The sequence below is a fragment of the Amyelois transitella genome, chromosome 22 (genome assembly GCF_032362555.1).
Source record: "Amyelois transitella isolate CPQ chromosome 22, ilAmyTran1.1, whole genome shotgun sequence".
NCBI classification, from domain to species: Eukaryota; Metazoa; Arthropoda; class Insecta; order Lepidoptera; family Pyralidae; genus Amyelois; species Amyelois transitella.
This window is the reverse complement of record NC_083525.1, coordinates 7,952,850-7,972,354: the sequence shown is the minus strand read 5'-3', so window position 1 is coordinate 7,972,354 and position 19,505 is coordinate 7,952,850. Positions and strand designations below refer to the sequence as shown.

The 19,505-nt window shown below is 39.3% G+C and overlaps 2 protein-coding genes across 2 annotated transcripts in view; both read right to left on the bottom strand.

Annotated features, from left to right (window-relative positions):
* Positions 1–7,190, bottom strand: part of LOC106129842 (cholesterol transporter ABCA5) — a 46,812-nt gene extending 39,622 nt beyond the window's left edge. The window contains exon 1 of the mRNA XM_060950704.1: positions 6,973–7,190. Coding sequence (XP_060806687.1) covers positions 6,973–7,046 — 74 coding nt within the window. The 5' untranslated portion in view covers positions 7,047–7,190. The remainder of the gene's footprint in view (positions 1–6,972) is intronic.
* A 1,559-nt stretch (positions 7,191–8,749) lies between these two features.
* Positions 8,750–17,411, bottom strand: LOC106129963 (transmembrane protease serine 9). The gene is made up of 8 exons (XM_060950855.1): positions 17,361–17,411; positions 14,931–14,976; positions 13,684–13,837; positions 12,468–12,637; positions 11,266–11,367; positions 10,586–10,731; positions 10,038–10,146; positions 8,750–9,737 (listed from the first exon to the last, which is right to left on the bottom strand). Exons 1-8 carry the CDS (start codon positions 17,409–17,411, stop codon positions 8,869–8,871), a joined length of 1,647 nt encoding a protein of 548 aa, XP_060806838.1. The 3' UTR covers positions 8,750–8,868.
* Between the last annotated feature and the right edge of the window lie 2,094 nt (positions 17,412–19,505).

The following is a 19,505-nucleotide window of genomic DNA, read 5'->3' as shown; positions in this document are numbered from 1 at the left end:
TAGGCGTTGGGCTAGCAACCTGTCACTATATGAATCTTGAGAGTGCCGTAAACCACACGGCACTGATGTAAGTATGTATATACGATACTTAAGTCGTGAACTTTTACTACCGTAGGGCGAGTCTGTTGACGCAAACCACCAATCGATTGACTAAGGTCATGCTAGACGGGTTACATCTTAGATTTCCAAAGAGAGAAGTTTATTACATACATACATAAAATCACGCCTCTTTCCCGGAGGGGTAGGCAGAGACTACCTCTTTCAACTTGCCACGACCTCTGCATACTTTCATCGCTTCATCCACATTCATAACTCACTTCATGCAAGCTCGGCGGTTTCGGGTACTTTGACCTGACCCTTTACCAGGACGTCCTTAATTAAGAGAAGTTTAATGGGAACGTCGAGTCTTTGAGAAGTAGCTCTGTCTACCCCGTAAAAGATAGAGACCGTTCATCGCTATCCTGTTTTTAATGATCGTGTTGTTTCCGAAACTTAAGAATAAGAATTACTCCATATCGCGCGTCAACCGAGCCACGCTTCAGAGCTAGAGGTAATAATAAATAAATAATATATTCGGGACAAATTATACAGATTGAGTTAGCTTCGAAGTAAGTTCGAGACTTGTGTTACAAGATACTAACTCAACGATACTATATTATATAATAAATACTTATATAGATAAACATCCAAGACCCAGGCCAATCAGAGAAAGTTCTTTTCTCCTCATGCCGGGGCCGGGATTTTAACCCGGGACCTCCGGTGTCACAGACAGTGCGTACTACCGCTGCGCCACAGAGGCCGTCTAAATAGTACTTAAAAATAGTACTTAAACAATAATACATAGACGTGCCGTGTGGTCCCGGCACTAATACAAAAAAGAATTCCTATTCTTTTTTGTATTGGTGCCGCTTTTGTATTTGATGGAGGACCACTCCATCTCTTTCCCATGGATGTCGTAAAAGGCGACTAAGGGATAGGCTTACGAACTTGGGATTCTTATTTAGGCGATGGGCTAGCAACCTGTCATTATTTGAATCTCAATTCTATCATTAAGCCAAATAGCTGAACGTGGCCATTCAGTCCTTTCAAGACTGTTGGCTCTGTCTACCCCGCAAGGGATATAGACGTGAACATATGTATGTATGTAGAAGTTTAATACATACATACATACATACATAAAATCACGCCTCTTTCCCGGAGGGGTAGGCAGAGACTACCTCTTTCCAATTGCCACGATCTCTGCATATTTCCTTCGCTTGATCCACATTCATAACTCACTTTATGCAAGCTCGCCGGTTTCGGGTACTTTTGACCTGACCCTTTACCAGGACGTCCTTAATTAAGAGAAGTTTAATGGGAACGTCGAGTCTTTGAGAAGTAGCTCTGTCTACCCCGTAAAAGATAGAGACCGTTCATCGCTATCCTGTTTCTAATGATCGTATTGTTTCCGAAACTTAAGAATAAGAATTACTCCATATCGCGCGTCGCGCGAGCCATGCTTCAGAGCTAGAGGTAATAATAAATAAATATATTCGGGACAAATTAGAATACAGATTGAGTTAGGCTCGAAGTAAGTTCGAGACTTGTGTTACAAGATACTAACTCAACGATACTATATTATATAATAAATACTTATATAGATAAACATCCAAGACCCAGGCCAATCAGAGAAAGTTCTTTTCTCCTCATGCCGGGGCCGGGATTTTAACCCGGGACCTCCGGTGTCACAGACAGTGCGTACTACCGCTGCGCCACAGAGGCCGTCTAAATAGTACTTAAAAATAGTACTTAAACAATAATACATAGACGTGCCGTGTGGTCCCGGCACTAATACAAAAAAGAATTCCTATTCTTTTTTGTATTGGTGCCGCTTTTGTATTTGATGGAGGACCACTCCATCTCTTTCCCATGGATGTCGTAAAAGGCGACTAAGGGATAGGCTTACGAACTTGGGATTCTTATTTAGGCGATGGGCTAGCAACCTGTCATTATTTGAATCTCAATTCTATCATTAAGCCAAATAGCTGAACGTGGCCTATCAGTCTTTTCAAGACTGTTGGCTTTATCTGCCCTGCAACGGATATAGACGTGACCATATGTTTGTATGTAATAGAGAGACACGTGAACATATCATTTCTCACAAAAATAAACTCCGACAGTGATAAAAGTTCGTACGTGACCTATGACGTCACTTTACGGCCATGACGACGTTACAGCCGCAATCAACCGTCGGGTCAATATGAACAAGAAGTCCCGAACTGGCATATACGGACAAGTCACACAAATTGAGCTAGCCAAGTTAGTTTTATTAGTTAGACAAAAACTCAACGATACTTTGACATTATAGGATACTAGAAGCTGCCCGCGACTTCGTCCGCATGGAAACCGTATCAATCCCGCGGGAACTCCGGGATAAAAAGTAGCCTATATGTTATTCTGGGTCTTCAGCTACCTACATACCAAATTTCATGGTAATCGGTTTAGTAGTTTTTGCGTGAAAGAGTAACAAACATCCATACATCCATACAAACTTTCGCCTTTATAATAGTAGTAGGATAGTAGTAGGAAGTAGGATTCTAAGGTATTGCATGAAACATTCAAGTGCCGTGTGGTTCCCGGTACCAAAAAAAAAAGAGTGATGAGTGAGAGAGATGGAGTGATGACTAAAGTTCCGACCACACGGCACTATAAACTGAACGTGAAGGCATAAATACATGATTTACTTCACACTTAAATACACGTCGTAACACGTCTTAAAAATATACCTTTCTTTTTTTAATAAACCAAAGAGCAACCATTAAATTCAATACGACTAAAACGGAACGCGCCCCCCTAACCCGAGTGTAGTGAATGCCCTTAATCAATTTTACGACATACCAAGCATTATGTTACTGGGGCAATGCCAAGCCTAGGCCCAGACGCCGCTGGGTCTGTCTCGCGTGACCTAGAATGGATCTAGGATTCTAGATTAAGTTCACAAACATACGTACATACGTATATATGTGGGGTAGACATAGCCAGCAGTCTTGAAAATACTGATCGGCCACGTTCAGCTATTTGGCTAAATGATAGAATTGAGATCTAAATAGTGACAGGTTGCTAGCCCATCGCCTAATAAAAAGAATCTCAAGTTTGTAAGCATATCCCTTAGTCGCCTTTTACGACATCCATGCGAAAGAGATGGAGTGGTTCTTTTCTTTTTTGTATTGGTGCCGGGAACCACACGGCACCTTTGGCTATTTAGAAAGAAAAGTTAGATGTGATCATGACTTTACTAACCACGTTTGTCAACGTATTTCTGTAACGTCTAAAAATAAAGTCGCACACATCGCGCTCTTTAACCGTGAAGGCGTGGGAGGCCATCGCACTCATAAACTAATACACTTCATCCGGCTTCGTCGCGTCCAGAGACTTCTTTTAAGGCTTGTTTTACAGTTTGATCAGCGCCGGTCACACGCGCGCTCTTAAGCTTAATTCAGAGTCACGCGTTTAATTAGCGCCAAGCACACACATACATATGTATGTATGTACATATGGTCAAAGTTTAATCCGATCCGAATCAGAGCCCGAAGTCTTGAAAAGACTTATCAGTCTTTAAGCCAAATAGCTGAGGCCACGTTCAGCTATTTGGCTTAATGATAGAATTGAAGTTCAAATAGTGACTGGTCGCTAGGCCGTCGCTTAAAAGAAGAATCCCAAGTTTAGAAGCCTATCTCTGAGTCGCCTTTTACGACATCCATGGGAAAGAGATGGAGTGGTTTTATTTATTTTTTCTATTGGTGCCGGGAACCATGCGGCAGAGCCGGTTACAATTATAGTAAATTTAAATAGCCCTGTTTCAAAGTCAAGCAACTCAAACGCATCATGCGCGCGGCTTGGAACGCGCTGCTCAACGACGCGTCTTGCCGGCGTCACTCTAAAACCAGCCTTACAATGTAAGGCTGTTTAATTACACCAGGATGTCGTGAGACGCGCGCCATTGCCAGCGCCGCCATAGGGCGTATACACACTACACATATACCTACTTCTGTGGCGACATCTATACGCCACAAGTCACAAAAATAAAATCACGCGACGCTATCATCAATAGCAGCGAAGAATCTACATCGCGATTACGAAGATTTCACGGATTGGAGCATATATATATATATATATACAACCTCCGACACAACATCGTCTGTCGCGCGGTTCCCCAGGCATCACACCTAGCCTGGCGGAAGATGTTGAGGCGGAAAGCCTTACCTGGCGGAAGAAGATGAAGAGGAATCATCGCTCCCGCTACACATCCATACAGGGTGACTTGACATGCAGTTGCTTATAATATACATATATAAAACCTAGCTATAGTATAAAAAGCTAATTCGCTTGATTTTCGGTATGATATACTGCTATTTACCGAATGCCTTAGCAATACTCGTTTCACAGCACTCCACCGGTCAAGCACGCGCGCTCAATAAACGGCGCTACTCGCCGGCGTCACTCTGAAATCAGCCTTAGCCTTAACTCTCTACCTACTTAATTATAAAATGCCAGGCTATAAATAAATAAATAAATATATACGGGACAAATTATACAGATTGAATTACCCTCGAAGTTCGAAACTTGTGTTGCGAGATACTAACTCAACGATACTATATTTTATAATAATAATTATATAGATAAAAATCCAAGACCCAGACCAATCAGAAAAAGTTATTTTCCCTGACTGGGATTCGAACCCGGGACCTCCGGTGTCACAGACAAGCGTACTACCGCTGCGCCACAGAGACCTTTCGTCCGCTATAAAACGAGTATCGTATCGTTCAAAACGACCAGCGCGTTTACACGTGCGTTAGTATTATCACAGTGGAATTATAAACGCGTGTGACCCGCGCTGATGAAACGTGTGATCGGCCTTACGCTATTATCTAGTTAGCTGAACTGACATCTAAGAGCTGCGAACTAGCTTAATTGCCGAAGGAATTCTGAATGAATGAACCTGATTAATTGATGGTTAATCTTTATTGCGCTTACAAGGTTTTTTTTTTAATTATTTTATTTGTTATAGCTTTGAGTTTTTTGTCACTAGTGTTTAAGAATTTTTAAGGTCGGATGGTTATCTCGTTATGTTAAAACTGATAATGGTTACAGACTCCGGGTTGTAGGTAAGCCTGCCCTGAGGAAGGCACCTTAATTAAACCGGGGACGTCCCGGGAAAAACTTCTTCCTCCTAGCTTTAGTCCCGGTTGCATCCTCGTGCCTTGTGGTTCCCGGCACCAATAAAAAAATAATAGGACCGCTCCATCTCGTTCCCATGGATGTCGTAAACGGCGACTAAGGGATAGGGCTTATAAACTTGGGATTCTTCTTTTAGGCGATGGGCTAGCAACCTGTCACTATTTGAATCTCAATTCAACCCAAACAGCTGAACGTGGCCTATCAGTCTTTTTAAGACTGTTGGCTCTGTCTACCCCGCATGGGATATAGACGTAAATATATGTATGTATGTTTAATATAGATTTCTATGGATGTGTATGTATGTATAGTATAAATTATGTCGACTATAAAATTGCCCTTTGTACGTGACAGGGCTGTCTGTACGTCACGTCATATTGGCGGGGAGCCAGCCGTGACTCTAACACGTGAATTTTCATGGGCATTGAGTAGTAGTACAACTAATTGGACAATACACAAGTTTTAAACAAATGCACCGTGTGCTTCTTGACACTTTAGAATGGGACATCCTTTTCCCGTGTCGTATGTCGTAAAAGGCGACTAAAGAAATAAGCGCATTTATATGGTGCAGATTCTATCATGATTCAAAAATGGTCTGATCAGTCGCAAGTCGCAAGAGTTTCACTGAAATCCGTGTATTAGTTTCCGATATTTAAGTTAATGTACAGATAAACAGATGATTTTATTTTCTCAAGTTTATCGTAGACTTGATTATTCGTTATTTAAATATATTTAATTTAAGATTCTTACTACTATTGCTGTTTAATTATAATGTGCAATGTCATAATGTCAAGTAAACGACTCTAAACATCTGACATTAGGGTGTGTAGAACTTTTGTAAAAAGAGAACTGCCTCCGATCGATATCCTCCTTTTTTAAAGTCGGTTAATTCGTAAAATTTTCTCCTATGTGTGACAAATACTTTCCTGAAAACCGCATCAAAATCGGGTCGGGGAAACGTGAGATAATCTCCGACAAACATACATATACATACATACATGTCAAACTGAGAAACAACATTTTTTGAAGGCGGTTAATAATCGTTTTAATCCGACACTTAAATGAAGAAAACCTTCAATTTTAATACATGCTGTTCTCATATAAGAAACCCTAACACCCTTGTCCAAAAATTCCCACGAAAATACAGCCGCAAGGCACAACTAGTTCAAAATGTAAGTAATTAAAGTAGACAATAGCTTATTTCCGTAGAGGCTCTACGATTTCCTACGACAGCTACGGCGTAGAGTTACCGGAGAGCGTAGCTCGTAGCTTGGTTCGTAGCATTGACTTGATAAATTTATGGAAACCTAGTAGTTTTTTTATGGTAAGTAATATTTGGTTCATGGCGTCCCAATGTCGAAAGATAACAATTTTTAATGGAAATTAAGTCATTAAGTCCGAGTAATAATTATTTGTGAAACAGTGTAGATACTTATATTATTTTATGTTATGTACTTTTCAATAATATAATGTTTAAAATTCAATTATTCAATGTTTGCTAATGTTTTTTTAGTAACCTATTTGGAACACTTACAATTTTAAATGACCACAATAAATCCAGCGTCTTACTAATTTTTTTTTTTTTTTTAATTTCTCACCGGCCAGTGTTATTAACGATATAAAAAAAAATATGACGCACGGATTAGTTTTGGCATCACAGACTATAAATAAACATCCAGGCTATGTGGAAAGGAACGTCAATTTTTCCTAGAACTAATAAAACACTTTCCCAAAAAAAAATGTAACAGAGTTACTAACGTTAATTGATCCGTGCTTCCCGGCGAATCAGGGCCATCGTCCCGCGTACTTCCCACAACATCGGTATCACACATGCAAACACTTAACACTTACACTTGAAAGGAAACAGTGGTAACACCTAAACACTATAACATTTTAACAACACCATAGGTTTTAACACCGGTTCAGCAGCGGAAAAGCGGTTTTCCGGCAACGTTATTGTGTAAGGCGAGCAGCTACGGCCGACGCCATGTTGATTTGAAGGTGCGGATCGCGCGCGCGCCAAACTTTGGACGGGGTTGCCAGTGTCGCGGTATTACCTATGTTTCGAGGTATTTTATTGATTATAAATTTCTCTAGCTTTTGATATATAATATTTGATATATAATATAATAGTATTTCCATGAATGCAAAGCCCTGTACTTTGCATTCATGGAAATACTATTATATTTCAACATATAAGTCATCTTCCACCACTATGCTTCAAGGCCTAGGGTTCACTTTCGGACATTCTACTTTTCCCTTTACCCGGACTTCAGCGTGCTTGAAGTCTTTTCTAGGAACAAAAATAGCATATTACTCCTGATGATCTAATCTATCTCCATGTCAGATATGATCGAAATCTTTCTCCAAATTTATGAGTTAACTAGCTGTTGCCCGCGATCGTTCGCGGTAAAGGTTTACTAACAATATGTTAACCCCGTCTTCCCGTTTTACCTATCTTCTTCCTCGGTGCTAACTCTGTTTCTATACAAAATTCCATCAAAATCAATTCAGGAGTTTCGCTCGTCGTCGAGAAATCGTGAACGCTTAACAGACAGAAAGACAAAGTTACTTTCGCATTAATATAATCATTCATAAAATGAATGGCAACACCGTTGCGCATGCGCGCCGGTCAATACCGCAATACGGCGACGTCACACGCAGTCACCCTGTTTCTTTGTGTCGTAAGTTAAACAACATTTAGCTTTTTGCATATTTTAAGTAAGGCACTATGTGTGAGGCAATGACATATTTGCACTGTGCTAGTTTTCATTTCAGGGTTCCGTAAGTAAATTATAAATATATATATATTTTTTTATTTAAAACACAGTTTCAATATGTGTAGTGCATATATTGTGACAAGTGTTTAAGGAACTTATCTTCTATACTAATATTATTAAGCTGAAGAGTTTGTTTGTTTGAAGGCGCTAATCTCAGGAACTACTGGTTCGAATTCAAAACTTATTTTTGTGTTAAATAGAGCATTTATATAAAGCTTTCGGCTGTATAACATCACGCTGCAACTATAAGGAGCGAAGAAATAATGGAAAATGTGAAAATAAACGGGGGAAATTATTCATCCTTGAGGCCTTTAATGATGCCCAAAATAACTATTCCACCCGGACGAAGTCGCGGGCACAGCTATAAATATAATCACGTCTATATCCCTTGCGTGGTAAACAGAGCCAACAGTCTTGAAAAAAATTGATTCAAACTTTCAATGGCTGAATTGAGATTCAAATAGTGACAGGTTGCTAGCCCATCGCACTCCAAGTAGAATCCTAAGTATATAAGCCTATCCCTAAGTCGACTTTTACGACATCCATGGGAACGAGATGGAGCGGTCTTATTTTCTTTTCAATTGCCGGGAACCACACGGCACTTATAAATAATTGAGTTTGCTTTCATTTAATAGCTAAATTAATTCATAAAGGAAAAATTACCTTTAAATTTAAATTTACTTTGCCATCCATCTCTTTTACTCTCAGCCACACTCTATCAAACAACACACTTTGGCAATGAATAAAAAAAAATATTTGACGTAGGTAAATAAAAACTTTATTTAATACAAATCAACTAATAAAAAAAGAGGTATTTAGATCATTAGTGCCTTGAAAGTGTTTCTTTATAATATTCCTCGTATATCTCTCTATATTAGAAAAACAGTAATTTCGATTTGAACCATTTCAGAATTGTTTCATCATCGTCGTTCATTTTAGTTTCCGGAACTGAGTCAATTATTGTTGTATCTGGTACTGCATAAGTGGTATTTGGTACTGGGTATACGGTACTACCAATTTCTGGGTATGTTGCGTTTGGTCCCGGATATAAAGTTGTATCTGGTACAGTATACGTGGTGTTTGGTGCCGGTGTAGTATTGTTTGGTCCCGGATATAAAGTAGTATCTGGTACAGTATACGTGGTGTTTGGTGCCGGTGTAGTATTGTTTGGTCCCGGATATAAAGTTGTATCTGGTACAGTATACGTGGTGTTTGGTGCCGGTGTAGTATTGTTTGGTCCCGGATATAAAGTAGTATCTGGTATAGTATAGGTGGTATTTGGTGCCGGTGTAGTACTGTTTGGTCCCGGATATAAGGTAGTATCTGGTACAGTATAGGTGGTGTTTGGTGCCGGTGTAGTATTGTTTGGTCCCGGATATAAAGTAGTATCTGGTACAGTATAGGTGGTGTTTGGTGCCGGTGTAGTATTGTTTGGTCCCGGATATAAGGTAGTATCTGGTACAGTATAGGTGGTGTTTGGTGCCGGTGTAGTATTGTTTGGTCCCGGATATAAGGTAGTATCTGGTACAGTATAGGTGGTGTTTGGTGCCGGTGTAGTATTGTTTGGTCCCGGATATAAGGTAGTATCTGGTACAGTATAGGTGGTGTTTGGACCCGGATAAATGGTTGTATCTGGCAATGGTGTAGTAGTGGTAGTAGTAGACACTTCATATTCTTCCCAATCGAAGTCGATTCCCGTGACTTCTAAGTACCAATCGTGGTAATGTCCCGGGCGAATAAAACCTAAACATAAAGAGTATTATTAGTGTATTACATACATACATATAGTCACGTCTATATTAAAATAAAATTAAATGAAATATGTATATACAGGACAAATTACACATATTGAGTAAGCCTCTATTACACATTTTACATTAAATACTTAAAAAAATAATCATCCAAGCCCAAGCCAATCAGAAGATTCTTTTTTTGGCCAGCATTCGAACCCGGGACACCGGTGGCACAGACAATTATACTACCGCTGCGCCATAGAGGCCGTCAGCCTTTGCCTACCTTGAAAAGGCTTTCATGCATGCTTACCAGCTGGGAAGTCCGTGTGGCAACCTGTTCCGGAGACGAAGGATGAGACTCCAACTAGAGACAGCACTCCATCTTCATCAACCACAGTCAAAGGACCACCGCTGTCACCCTGAAAAAGAAATATCAAGTCATGAGTTGAGCTGATCACAGGCACTCTCATTCATATAATCACGTCTATACGTCATATATATGTCAGGTCAAGAGTATCCGACAGGCATGGCAAATAGGCATAACATATAATTAATAGAGGCAACAGTTTTGAAAAGACTGAAAGGGCATGTTCAGCTGTAGGGCTTGTTAACTTGGGATTCTTCTTTAAGGCGACGGGCTAGCAACCTGTCACTATATGAATCCCAATTCTATCATTACTTTACTACTTTTCGACAATGTTGGTTCTGTCTACGCCGTGAGGGGGTAAAAACGTGATATATGTATGTATAATTTAGTTTTAATCAGTCTTTTTCAGACAGTTGGCTCTGTCTTCCCCGCAAGGGATATAGACGTAATTATGTATGTATTTTGTTTGTTACTTTTTACTTTTTACCCACTTGACAAATAGACTGCGTAGTATCGTTATATCCCCTGGCACAGATGGTGGAAGGCTGGATGATGGAGCCGCCTCCGAAGGCTGCCAAGCAGGCCGCGTTGGTGACACCTCTCAGGTATACCCAGTTAAGGTTCTCGGGGGATGCTCCTGGTAACAATGAGATTTGTTTTTAAAACTTGTGTAATAATTAGCTTTGATATATATATATATATATATATATATAAATGAATAACTAAAATGTTATTTAAGCAAATAAATGATTCATGATCTTATTGACCGGTTTAGTCGACCTTTGGATTATGACAGGAAAAGCCAAAATTTTTCTAATGTTGAATCTTAAAATTCCAGCGGAAACAAATATATAATAGGATAACAAACTTTTGTTCCCGATGGAATTTTGAGAAAACATACGGCTACTTATACCATATGTATACAACTTAGCCAACAGCCTTGAAAAGACTGATAGGCCACGTTCAACTATTTGGCTTTAAGATTGAATTGAGATTCAAATAGTGACAAGTTGCTAGCCCATCGCCTAAAATAAGAATCCCAAGTTTATAAGCCTACCCCTTAGTCACCCTAGTGTCCTATTCTTTTTTGTATTGGTGCCGGGAACCACACGGCACTCTACCCATTACTGATTATATATTTTTTAAAAGGATATATGCAACAATTGCTTACCGTTGGTCCAGGTTCGGCCCCAACCGCTGGCAGTCAGCCGGACGCCATCGTAGTTCCGGTTCCTGTCTTCCGAACGGTGAAGCCTGATTGGCTGCACTCTGTCTGTAATCATATTAATATTTGGCAAAGTACTAATAATAAATATACCTAATTAAATATATTTAAACTAATATTAATTATTTTATAATAATAAAAAAGAAAAACTATTCTAAATTACAAGCTAAAATCATTATTGTTTAAATTTTGACCCCTAGGAAGGGTTCTCATCACGCAGGCAGCATTCCCGCGCTGTATAAATAATAATATTTGGCTATAATCTGACAATCTAAAGGTGAAGATGCTCAGCTTTTCATTACTCACTAGCTGTGGCCGCGACTTCGTCCGCGTGGAATAGTTATTTTGGGCATCATTGAAGCCCTCAAGGATGAATAATTTTTTCCCGTTTTTTTTTTTTTACATATTTAATTATTTCTTTGCTCCTAATAGTTGCAGCGTGATGTTATATAGCCTTCCAAGCCTTCCACGATAAATGGTCTATTCAACACAAAAATAATTTTTGAATTCGAATCAGTAGTTCCTAAGATTAGCGCGTTCAAACAAACAAACTCTTCAGCTTTATAATATTAGTATAGATAATACTCGTATTAGTATAGATGAAAAAAAACCGGGGTATATGTCTCCTTAACACCTCAAGGCTAGGAGTAGACAATCTGACTTTCTGACTATGACCCTTACTCGTATATTATTTAGGTCTTTTAAGCTGCCGTGAAGGTTTTAAATATTGCCATAATTTAAATAATTACGATGACATTTTATTTATATTGAACTGTAGAAGTTATAATTAGATTTAAGTTATGTGACGTCAATAAGTGATATCTACCTTGTATCCAATTTTGAAAATAAATCTATTCTATTCTACAGAATACAACAATAAATAAAAATAAATAAATATATACGGGACAAATTACACGGATTGAGTTAGCCTCCAAGTAAGTTCGAAACTTGTGCTACGAGATACTAACTCAATGATACTATATTTTATAACAAATACTTATATAGATAAACATCCAAGACCCAGGCCAATCAGAAAAAGTAATTTTCTCATCACGTCCTGGCCGGGATTCGAACCCGGGACCTCCGGTGTCACAGACAAGCGTACTGCCGCTGCGCCACAGAGGCCGTCATTGAACTGATGAACTTACCATTAAACTCAATTCTTCTGTTGAACTTAACGACACCAATATCGTTCGGCTGGACTATACCCTGAAGGGCTTCAATATAAAGAGGGTGGTTGTAATATTCTGTAGTCTCAAAGATGTAGTACGGCCGTGTGAGGTTGACTGCGCCGGCGCGGACCACGACTGAGACGCGACTGTGGAAGTAACAGAAATACTTACAAACAATACATACAAACTTATACTTTATGTATAAGTTTGTATGTCTAATAATAGTGCCGTGTGGTTCCCGGCACCAATAAAAAAAAGAATAGGTCCACTCCATCTCGTTCCCATGGATGGCGTAAAAGGCGACTAAGGGATAGGCTTATAAACTTGGGATTCTTGTTTTAGGCGATGGGCTAGCAACCCGTCACTATTTGAATCTCAATTCTATCACTAAGCCAAACAGCTGAACGTGGCCTATCAGTCTTTTGAAGACTGTTGGCTCTGTCTACCCCGTAAGGGATAAAGACGTGATCATATGTATGTATGTATGTCTAATAATACATAATAAATGCTTTGCAACATCCGAAAGGGTAAATATGAAGATCTGGTATACATATAAATTTAAGACCTTGTTGTACTCATATTATGCAAATAAAAGTTTGAATTTGAATTTATATACATACATACATAAAGTCACGTCTTTATCAATTGCGGGGTAGACAGAGTCAACAATCTTGAAAAGACTGATACCTAGGCCACGTTCAGCTGTTTAGAATTGGCATTCAAAAGAATCCCAAATTTATAAGCATATCCCTTGTTCGCCTTTTACGACATCCACGGGAAAGAGATAGAGTGGTCCTATTCTTTTTTGTATCAGTACTGGGAACCACAAGACACTGAACAGAAGTTGATGAGAATTTTTGTTTGCTTGTCTATAATATCAGGATGCCTTGTACCATTGAATACCAACCCTCTACACCATCTAATAAACATACATACATAAAATCACGTCTATATCCCTTGCGGGGTAGACAGACCCAACAATCTTGAAAAGACTAATTGACCACGTTCAGCTGTCAGCTTTATGATAGAATTGAGATTCAAATAGTGACAGGTTGCTAGCCCATCGCCTAAAAGAAGAATCCAAAGTTAATAAGCCTATCCTTTAGTCTTCTATCCAATAAACAAGCGGCTATAATATCCATCTGGAATCATGATTACTGCACAGGTACCATCATCATGATGAAGGTCTTACGTGGCAGTACAATGAGCAGCTGTGATGGCCCACTCGGCATGAATGATGGAACCGCCGCATGCAGTCACTCCCCCCTCCCGGTTCACCATTCTCAGGGACAGCTGAAACGGGAACTGGCCCTCTTCGGCTTCCCATCCAGAAACGATACGGGCGCCTGGGGACAAAGTTGAAATTTGAAAAGAAAATTTTTGTAAATTTTTTTTAATGACGATGGAAAAATTAGGAATCGAATAATTTTTTACAAAGTTTTTAAGGTTTGAAGTACAAGATAGCTGTCTCTCTCTCTCAAGATCGTCTCTCGCGCGTGCTCCACATACACCATTGTTAATCGACATACATATCCCTTGGGGGTAGAAAGAGCCAACAGTCTTGAAAAGACTGAATGGCCATATAAAGATAATTAATAATCTACAATTGAGATTCAAATAGCGACAGGTTGCTAGCCCATCGCCTAAAAAGGAATCCCAAGTTTGTAAGCCTATCCCTTAGTCGCCTTTCACGACATCCATTTCTTTCGTCGGAAACGACACTGGTAATTATTTTTTATCAAATAAAGATAATACTGATTTATCAGTAGCTATACACTGCGTTAGTCACATCCTGTCAGATCAATATCTCATTAAGTTTTAATACTTTAATCTCGCGTGTTTTACGTGGATTATTGGATGATTAGATACGCAAAACTTATTTCTGGAGAAACTTTACACGTTTATTACCTATTTTTATTTTATTAAGGTTAAGTAGCTGTCTGTTCCTTTATTTAGGTACTATATTTTGACGGGCTCTGTGGCGCAGCGGTAGTTCGCTTGTATGTGACACCAGAGGTCCCGGGTTCGAATCCCGGCCAGGGCATGATGAGAATAGAACTTTTTCTGATCGGCCTGGGTTTTGGATGTTTATCTATATAAGTATTTATTATAAAATATAGTATCGTTGAGTAAGTATCTCGTAACACAAGTCTCGGACTTACTTCGAGGCTAACTCAATATGTGTCACTCATCAATCCATGCATTCCTAATTCACACATTCATCGCTTTCTTGGCAAGTGGAAAGATGTAGTCTCTACCTACCCCTTCCGGAAAAGAGGCGACCTGTCATTATTTGAAACTCAATTGCATCATTAAGCCATACAGCTGAACGTCGCATTTAAGTCTTAGCGAGACTGTTGGTGTTGGCTCTGTCTACCCTGTAAGGTAGACAGAACCCGAAACCGGGGTATATTAATAAAGCTTATATAAATACGTTACCATTTCTTGCCTCTTCGGGAAATGCCAGAAGAGGGTCAGCCAAAACCTGAAAATAAAGTCATAGTAAATTGGCTGTTGGCTCTGTCTACCCCTCAAAGGATAAAGACGTTACATGTATATATGACTTCAGTTCTTATGTTTTTCAGATTAATATTAAGATTATCCCTTAGTGATGTGACGTCAATAAGTGATACCTCGTATCCAATTTTGAAAATAAATCTATTCTATTCTATTCATCTATACAGATGGCGTCAGTATTAAAGCGTTATTCTTCCTCCTGGCTGTAGTCCCGGTTGCATCCTCACCACTCTGAAGAGGAGCCCGGGGTATGCCTTTGACCATGGATCCTGGATTGGATGAGTTAGTTGTTTACACGAAGCGACTCCCATTTGACATCCGCAACCTTTGTAGACCTTTTAAACTATTGGTTAAAGCGTTTTTCTTCCTCCTGGCTGTAGTCCCGGTTGCATCCTCACCACTCTGAAGAGAAGCCCGGGGTATGCCTTTGACCATGGATCCTGGATTGGATGAGTTAGTTGTTTACACGAAGCGACTCCCATCTAACCTCCCCAATCTTTGCAGGTAAACCTAACCCGTATCGGATCGATCATGGTTACACATCCAGTTGCCAGAATGTACGGGTTTCCTCACGATGTTTTCCCTCACCGTAAGAGCATCGGTTAGTATTTAAATTTGGATAACTTCGAAAATAGTCATTGTACACGGCCGAAGTGAACATGGCCTGTCACTCTCTTCAGGACTGTTGTCCCTGTCTACTCCGCAAGGGATATAGACGTGACTATATGAATGGATGTATGTATATGTACAAGGCCGAAGTGGGATTCAGACTTGTGCCTTTATGCGCATACGCATTTAAACCGGGCAACTCACTGATTCGACCACTGACGCTCTTCACTATCAAAGCGTTCGTCCGTCAATATACATACATATATTGCAAGATCACAATACTAACATAAATTTTGCGAAACGGCTTTAACTGTTCATCGTCTGTCATTCAGTAACGGAAGAGTTGGATGTACCTACCTCTTTGTAAACTTTTTGCCGTGTGGTTCCCGGCACCAATACAAAAAAGAATAGGACCACTCCATCAATTACCCATGGATGTCGTAAAAGGCGACTAAGAGATAGGCTTACAAACTTAAGATTCTTTTTAGGCGACGGGTTGGCAACCTGTCACTATTTGAATCTCAATTCTATCATTAAGCTAAATAGCTGAACGTGGCCATTCAGTCTTTTCAAGACTGTTGGCTCTGTCTACCCCGCAAGGGATAAAGACGTGACCATATGTATGTATATTAATAATTAATATTAATATTATAAAGCTGAAGAGTTTGTTTTGTTTGTTTGTTTGTTTGTTTAAACGCGCTAATCTCAGAAACTACTGAACCGATTTGAATAATTCTTTCACTGTTAGATAGTCTATTTATCGAGGAAGGCTATAGGCTATCTATCTATTATCCCGGATTTCCTACGGGAAACGTCAACAATGCAGGTGAAAGTTGAATGAGTCGGCCATCTGCGAGCTTTCCACGCGAACGCTGCGCAAACCAACAAAGATATAGTAAAACAATGTACTAAAGATGTGAAGTACTCATTTTTTGCCACAAAAAAGTCCGCGAGAGCATATATCTATCTCTTAAGGTTTACTTACAATAACCACTTTTATGTTCATTTTTTAAGATTATTTTTTCATTATAAACATAAGTTATTTTGAAACCAATTTTCTTTAATTCAGTATTAATCCTTATCCAAATAAATATGTTTATTACTTTCGGCTTTTCATGTAGACTAAAATTGCCATTTACAGTATATAAATCAGACGAATAGGTTTTGAGATATAGTCGTTATAAGCAATTTGCAGCGAAACATTTAATACGGCGAACCAGCGTTCTTTCTAATACGCGTGACCGCCTGACCTCACCCCGCATCTTTCGATCGCCCTGCTCTATCCTACTTCCTACATATAGATAGGTATCATTCTACTTATAATACTTCCTTTGTATGTTTGTCTGTTTTTACCTCTTACCTACTTTTAAACTGATTATGTCTATCTTTTAAGATTGTTGTTGATTATGAGTATTTAATTGTAAACACAACTGTCTTTGATATCACTTAATTTCAATGAACATCTTAGAAGATATTACTATTTTAAAGTAAAGTAAAGTATCAGCCTGTAATGCCTGATCCCACTACTGGGCAAAGGCCTCTCATCTCACTATACGGTCTCCGTTCCGTCGCGGGTAATGATGTGGGCCAAGTCGTCGTCAAGTCGCATAACAATTAGCAGCTATAATTGATAAAGCCGAAGAGGATGTTTGCAAAAATAAATATGATGCCCAAAATAACTATTCCACGCGGACGAAGTCGCGGGCACAGCTAGTATGTATGTATGTATGCAAGTTTACTTACCGTAGTCACGGACAAAGTCAGAAGGAAAACGAAGCTCGTGTGACCTATCATGATGGAATAACACTACACTAATAATTAATAAATTTAATTAACACTCTAAATATACTTAATATCAGGGTTTTTTCTAACAGATTAAGATTGTTAATCAGATTTGCTATCAATTTGTAACGTCTTATCAGAAATAGATCATTCATTAATTTGGTAACCGGCTTTTCTACGATCAAGTTGTAACTAAATTGAAAGTTACCAAGCCAAATGAGAAGATTATTATGTTAGGTGATTTTAATGGATGGGTGGGTGTAAAGCGTGATGGATATGAAAAGGTGCTTGGTGCGTTTGGTGACGAAAAGGTGAATGATAATGGAAGAAGTGTATTAGAAATTTGTCTAGAGTGGGATCTTTTTGTGTCGAACTCAATGTTTCAACATAAAGAGATCCACACCTACACAAGAGTGGAAGGTATTTTAAAAAGTATGATAGACTTTGTGATTGTAGATGAAAGATTGAAGAACAAAGTGCTGGATACCCGTGCATATCGCGGTGCTGGCATTGACTCGGACCATTTACTGGTGATATCCCGGATAAGGGGTATCTTCAATCGCTGGCGGCACAGGGTAAGGGAGCAAACCAGCGCTTTGGAAAGAGTAAAAGTAGAAAATTTGCAAGATATGGATGTAGGTAAGAAGTATATTAATAGACTGAAGGATGAATTTGAAGATTTAGAGGAAATGAGCGATATTGAAGATGGATGGAAGGAATTTAAAGAAAGAATTGTGAAAGTAGCTGTTGAAGTGTGTGGTGTAAGTAGAAGAAGGAAAGGAAAAAATCACAAAAATGCGTGGATGAGTAAAGATGTGCAAGAACTTGTGCGATTAAAGAAGAAAGCATGGCTGGATTTGTTAGCAGCAAAAGCTAACTTAAGAATGCAAGAGGTTATAGATGAAGATGTGAATGAAGCACGTAAGGAATATAAGAAAATTAAAGATTTGGTTAAGAAAGCTGTGATTAGAAAGAAAGAAGAGTATAAAGAGGATTTTGATAAAAGGCTATCAGAAGACTTTCAGTCAAATCTGAAAGTATTCTGGAAATCCGTAAGGTCAGCCCGAGGAAATACTATAACCAGAGAGCTGACTAGGATCAGATGCCAGGATGGTAGCGTTGTGAAAGGAGAAGAATGTGTACTAAAGATATGGAAGGACTATTTTGAAAGTTTATTTGAAAAAAAGGAAGGAAATAAGAAAGATTTCTGCTATAGCGAAGAAAAAGAGAATGAGATGGAAGGCGAAATTGAAATGTTCGAAATTGTGGAAGCACTTAAGAGTATGAAAGCGGGAAAGGCTGCTGGGTGTGATAGAGTGTCGGTCGAGATGCTTAAAGCAGGAAAAGGCGTAGTAGCTAGTCAGTTGTACTGCCTTTTCAATTTGTGTTGGAGAAGCGGCCGAGTACCAAAAGATTGGTGTAAGGCTGTTATCGTGCCACTTTACAAAGGAAAAGGGTCACAGCTGGACTGCAAAAATTATCGTGGTATAAGCCTGCTTAGCGTCGTCGGCAAATTGTATGCTAAGGTATTGATTAATAGAGTCAGGAATGAAACTGATGACAAAATATGGGATGCTCAAGCGGGATTTCGAAAGGGAATGGGATGTACTGATCAGGTCTTTTCCTTGCGGTGCATAGCCGAAAAGTTTTTGGCCAAGAGTCAAAAAGTCTATTGCACATTCGTAGATCTGGAAAAGGCCTATGACAGAGTTGAGAGGAATGAATTGTGGTCAGCACTTTCTATGCATGGGGTGAGCAGTCTCTTAATACGAGCACTGAAATCCTTATATGAGGATTCGAGTGCTTGTGTCAGGATAAACGGAGCGCACACTGAGTGGTTTAAGATTGAGAAAGGCGTTAGGCAAGGATGTGTTGCGTCACCGTGGCTGTTCAACCTATTTATGGATAGCTGTTTGACAGATTTGAAAGAGTCTAAAAGTGGATTAAGGATGAATGAGTTACTCGTCAAATGTCTGCTCTATGCCGACGATCAGGTTATACTGGCGTCATCAGCGGAGGAGTTACAGGAGATGGTAAACTGTATGCATGAAGCTTTAAAAGAGAAAGGAATGAAAGTGAACGTAAGTAAAACTAAAACACTGGTTT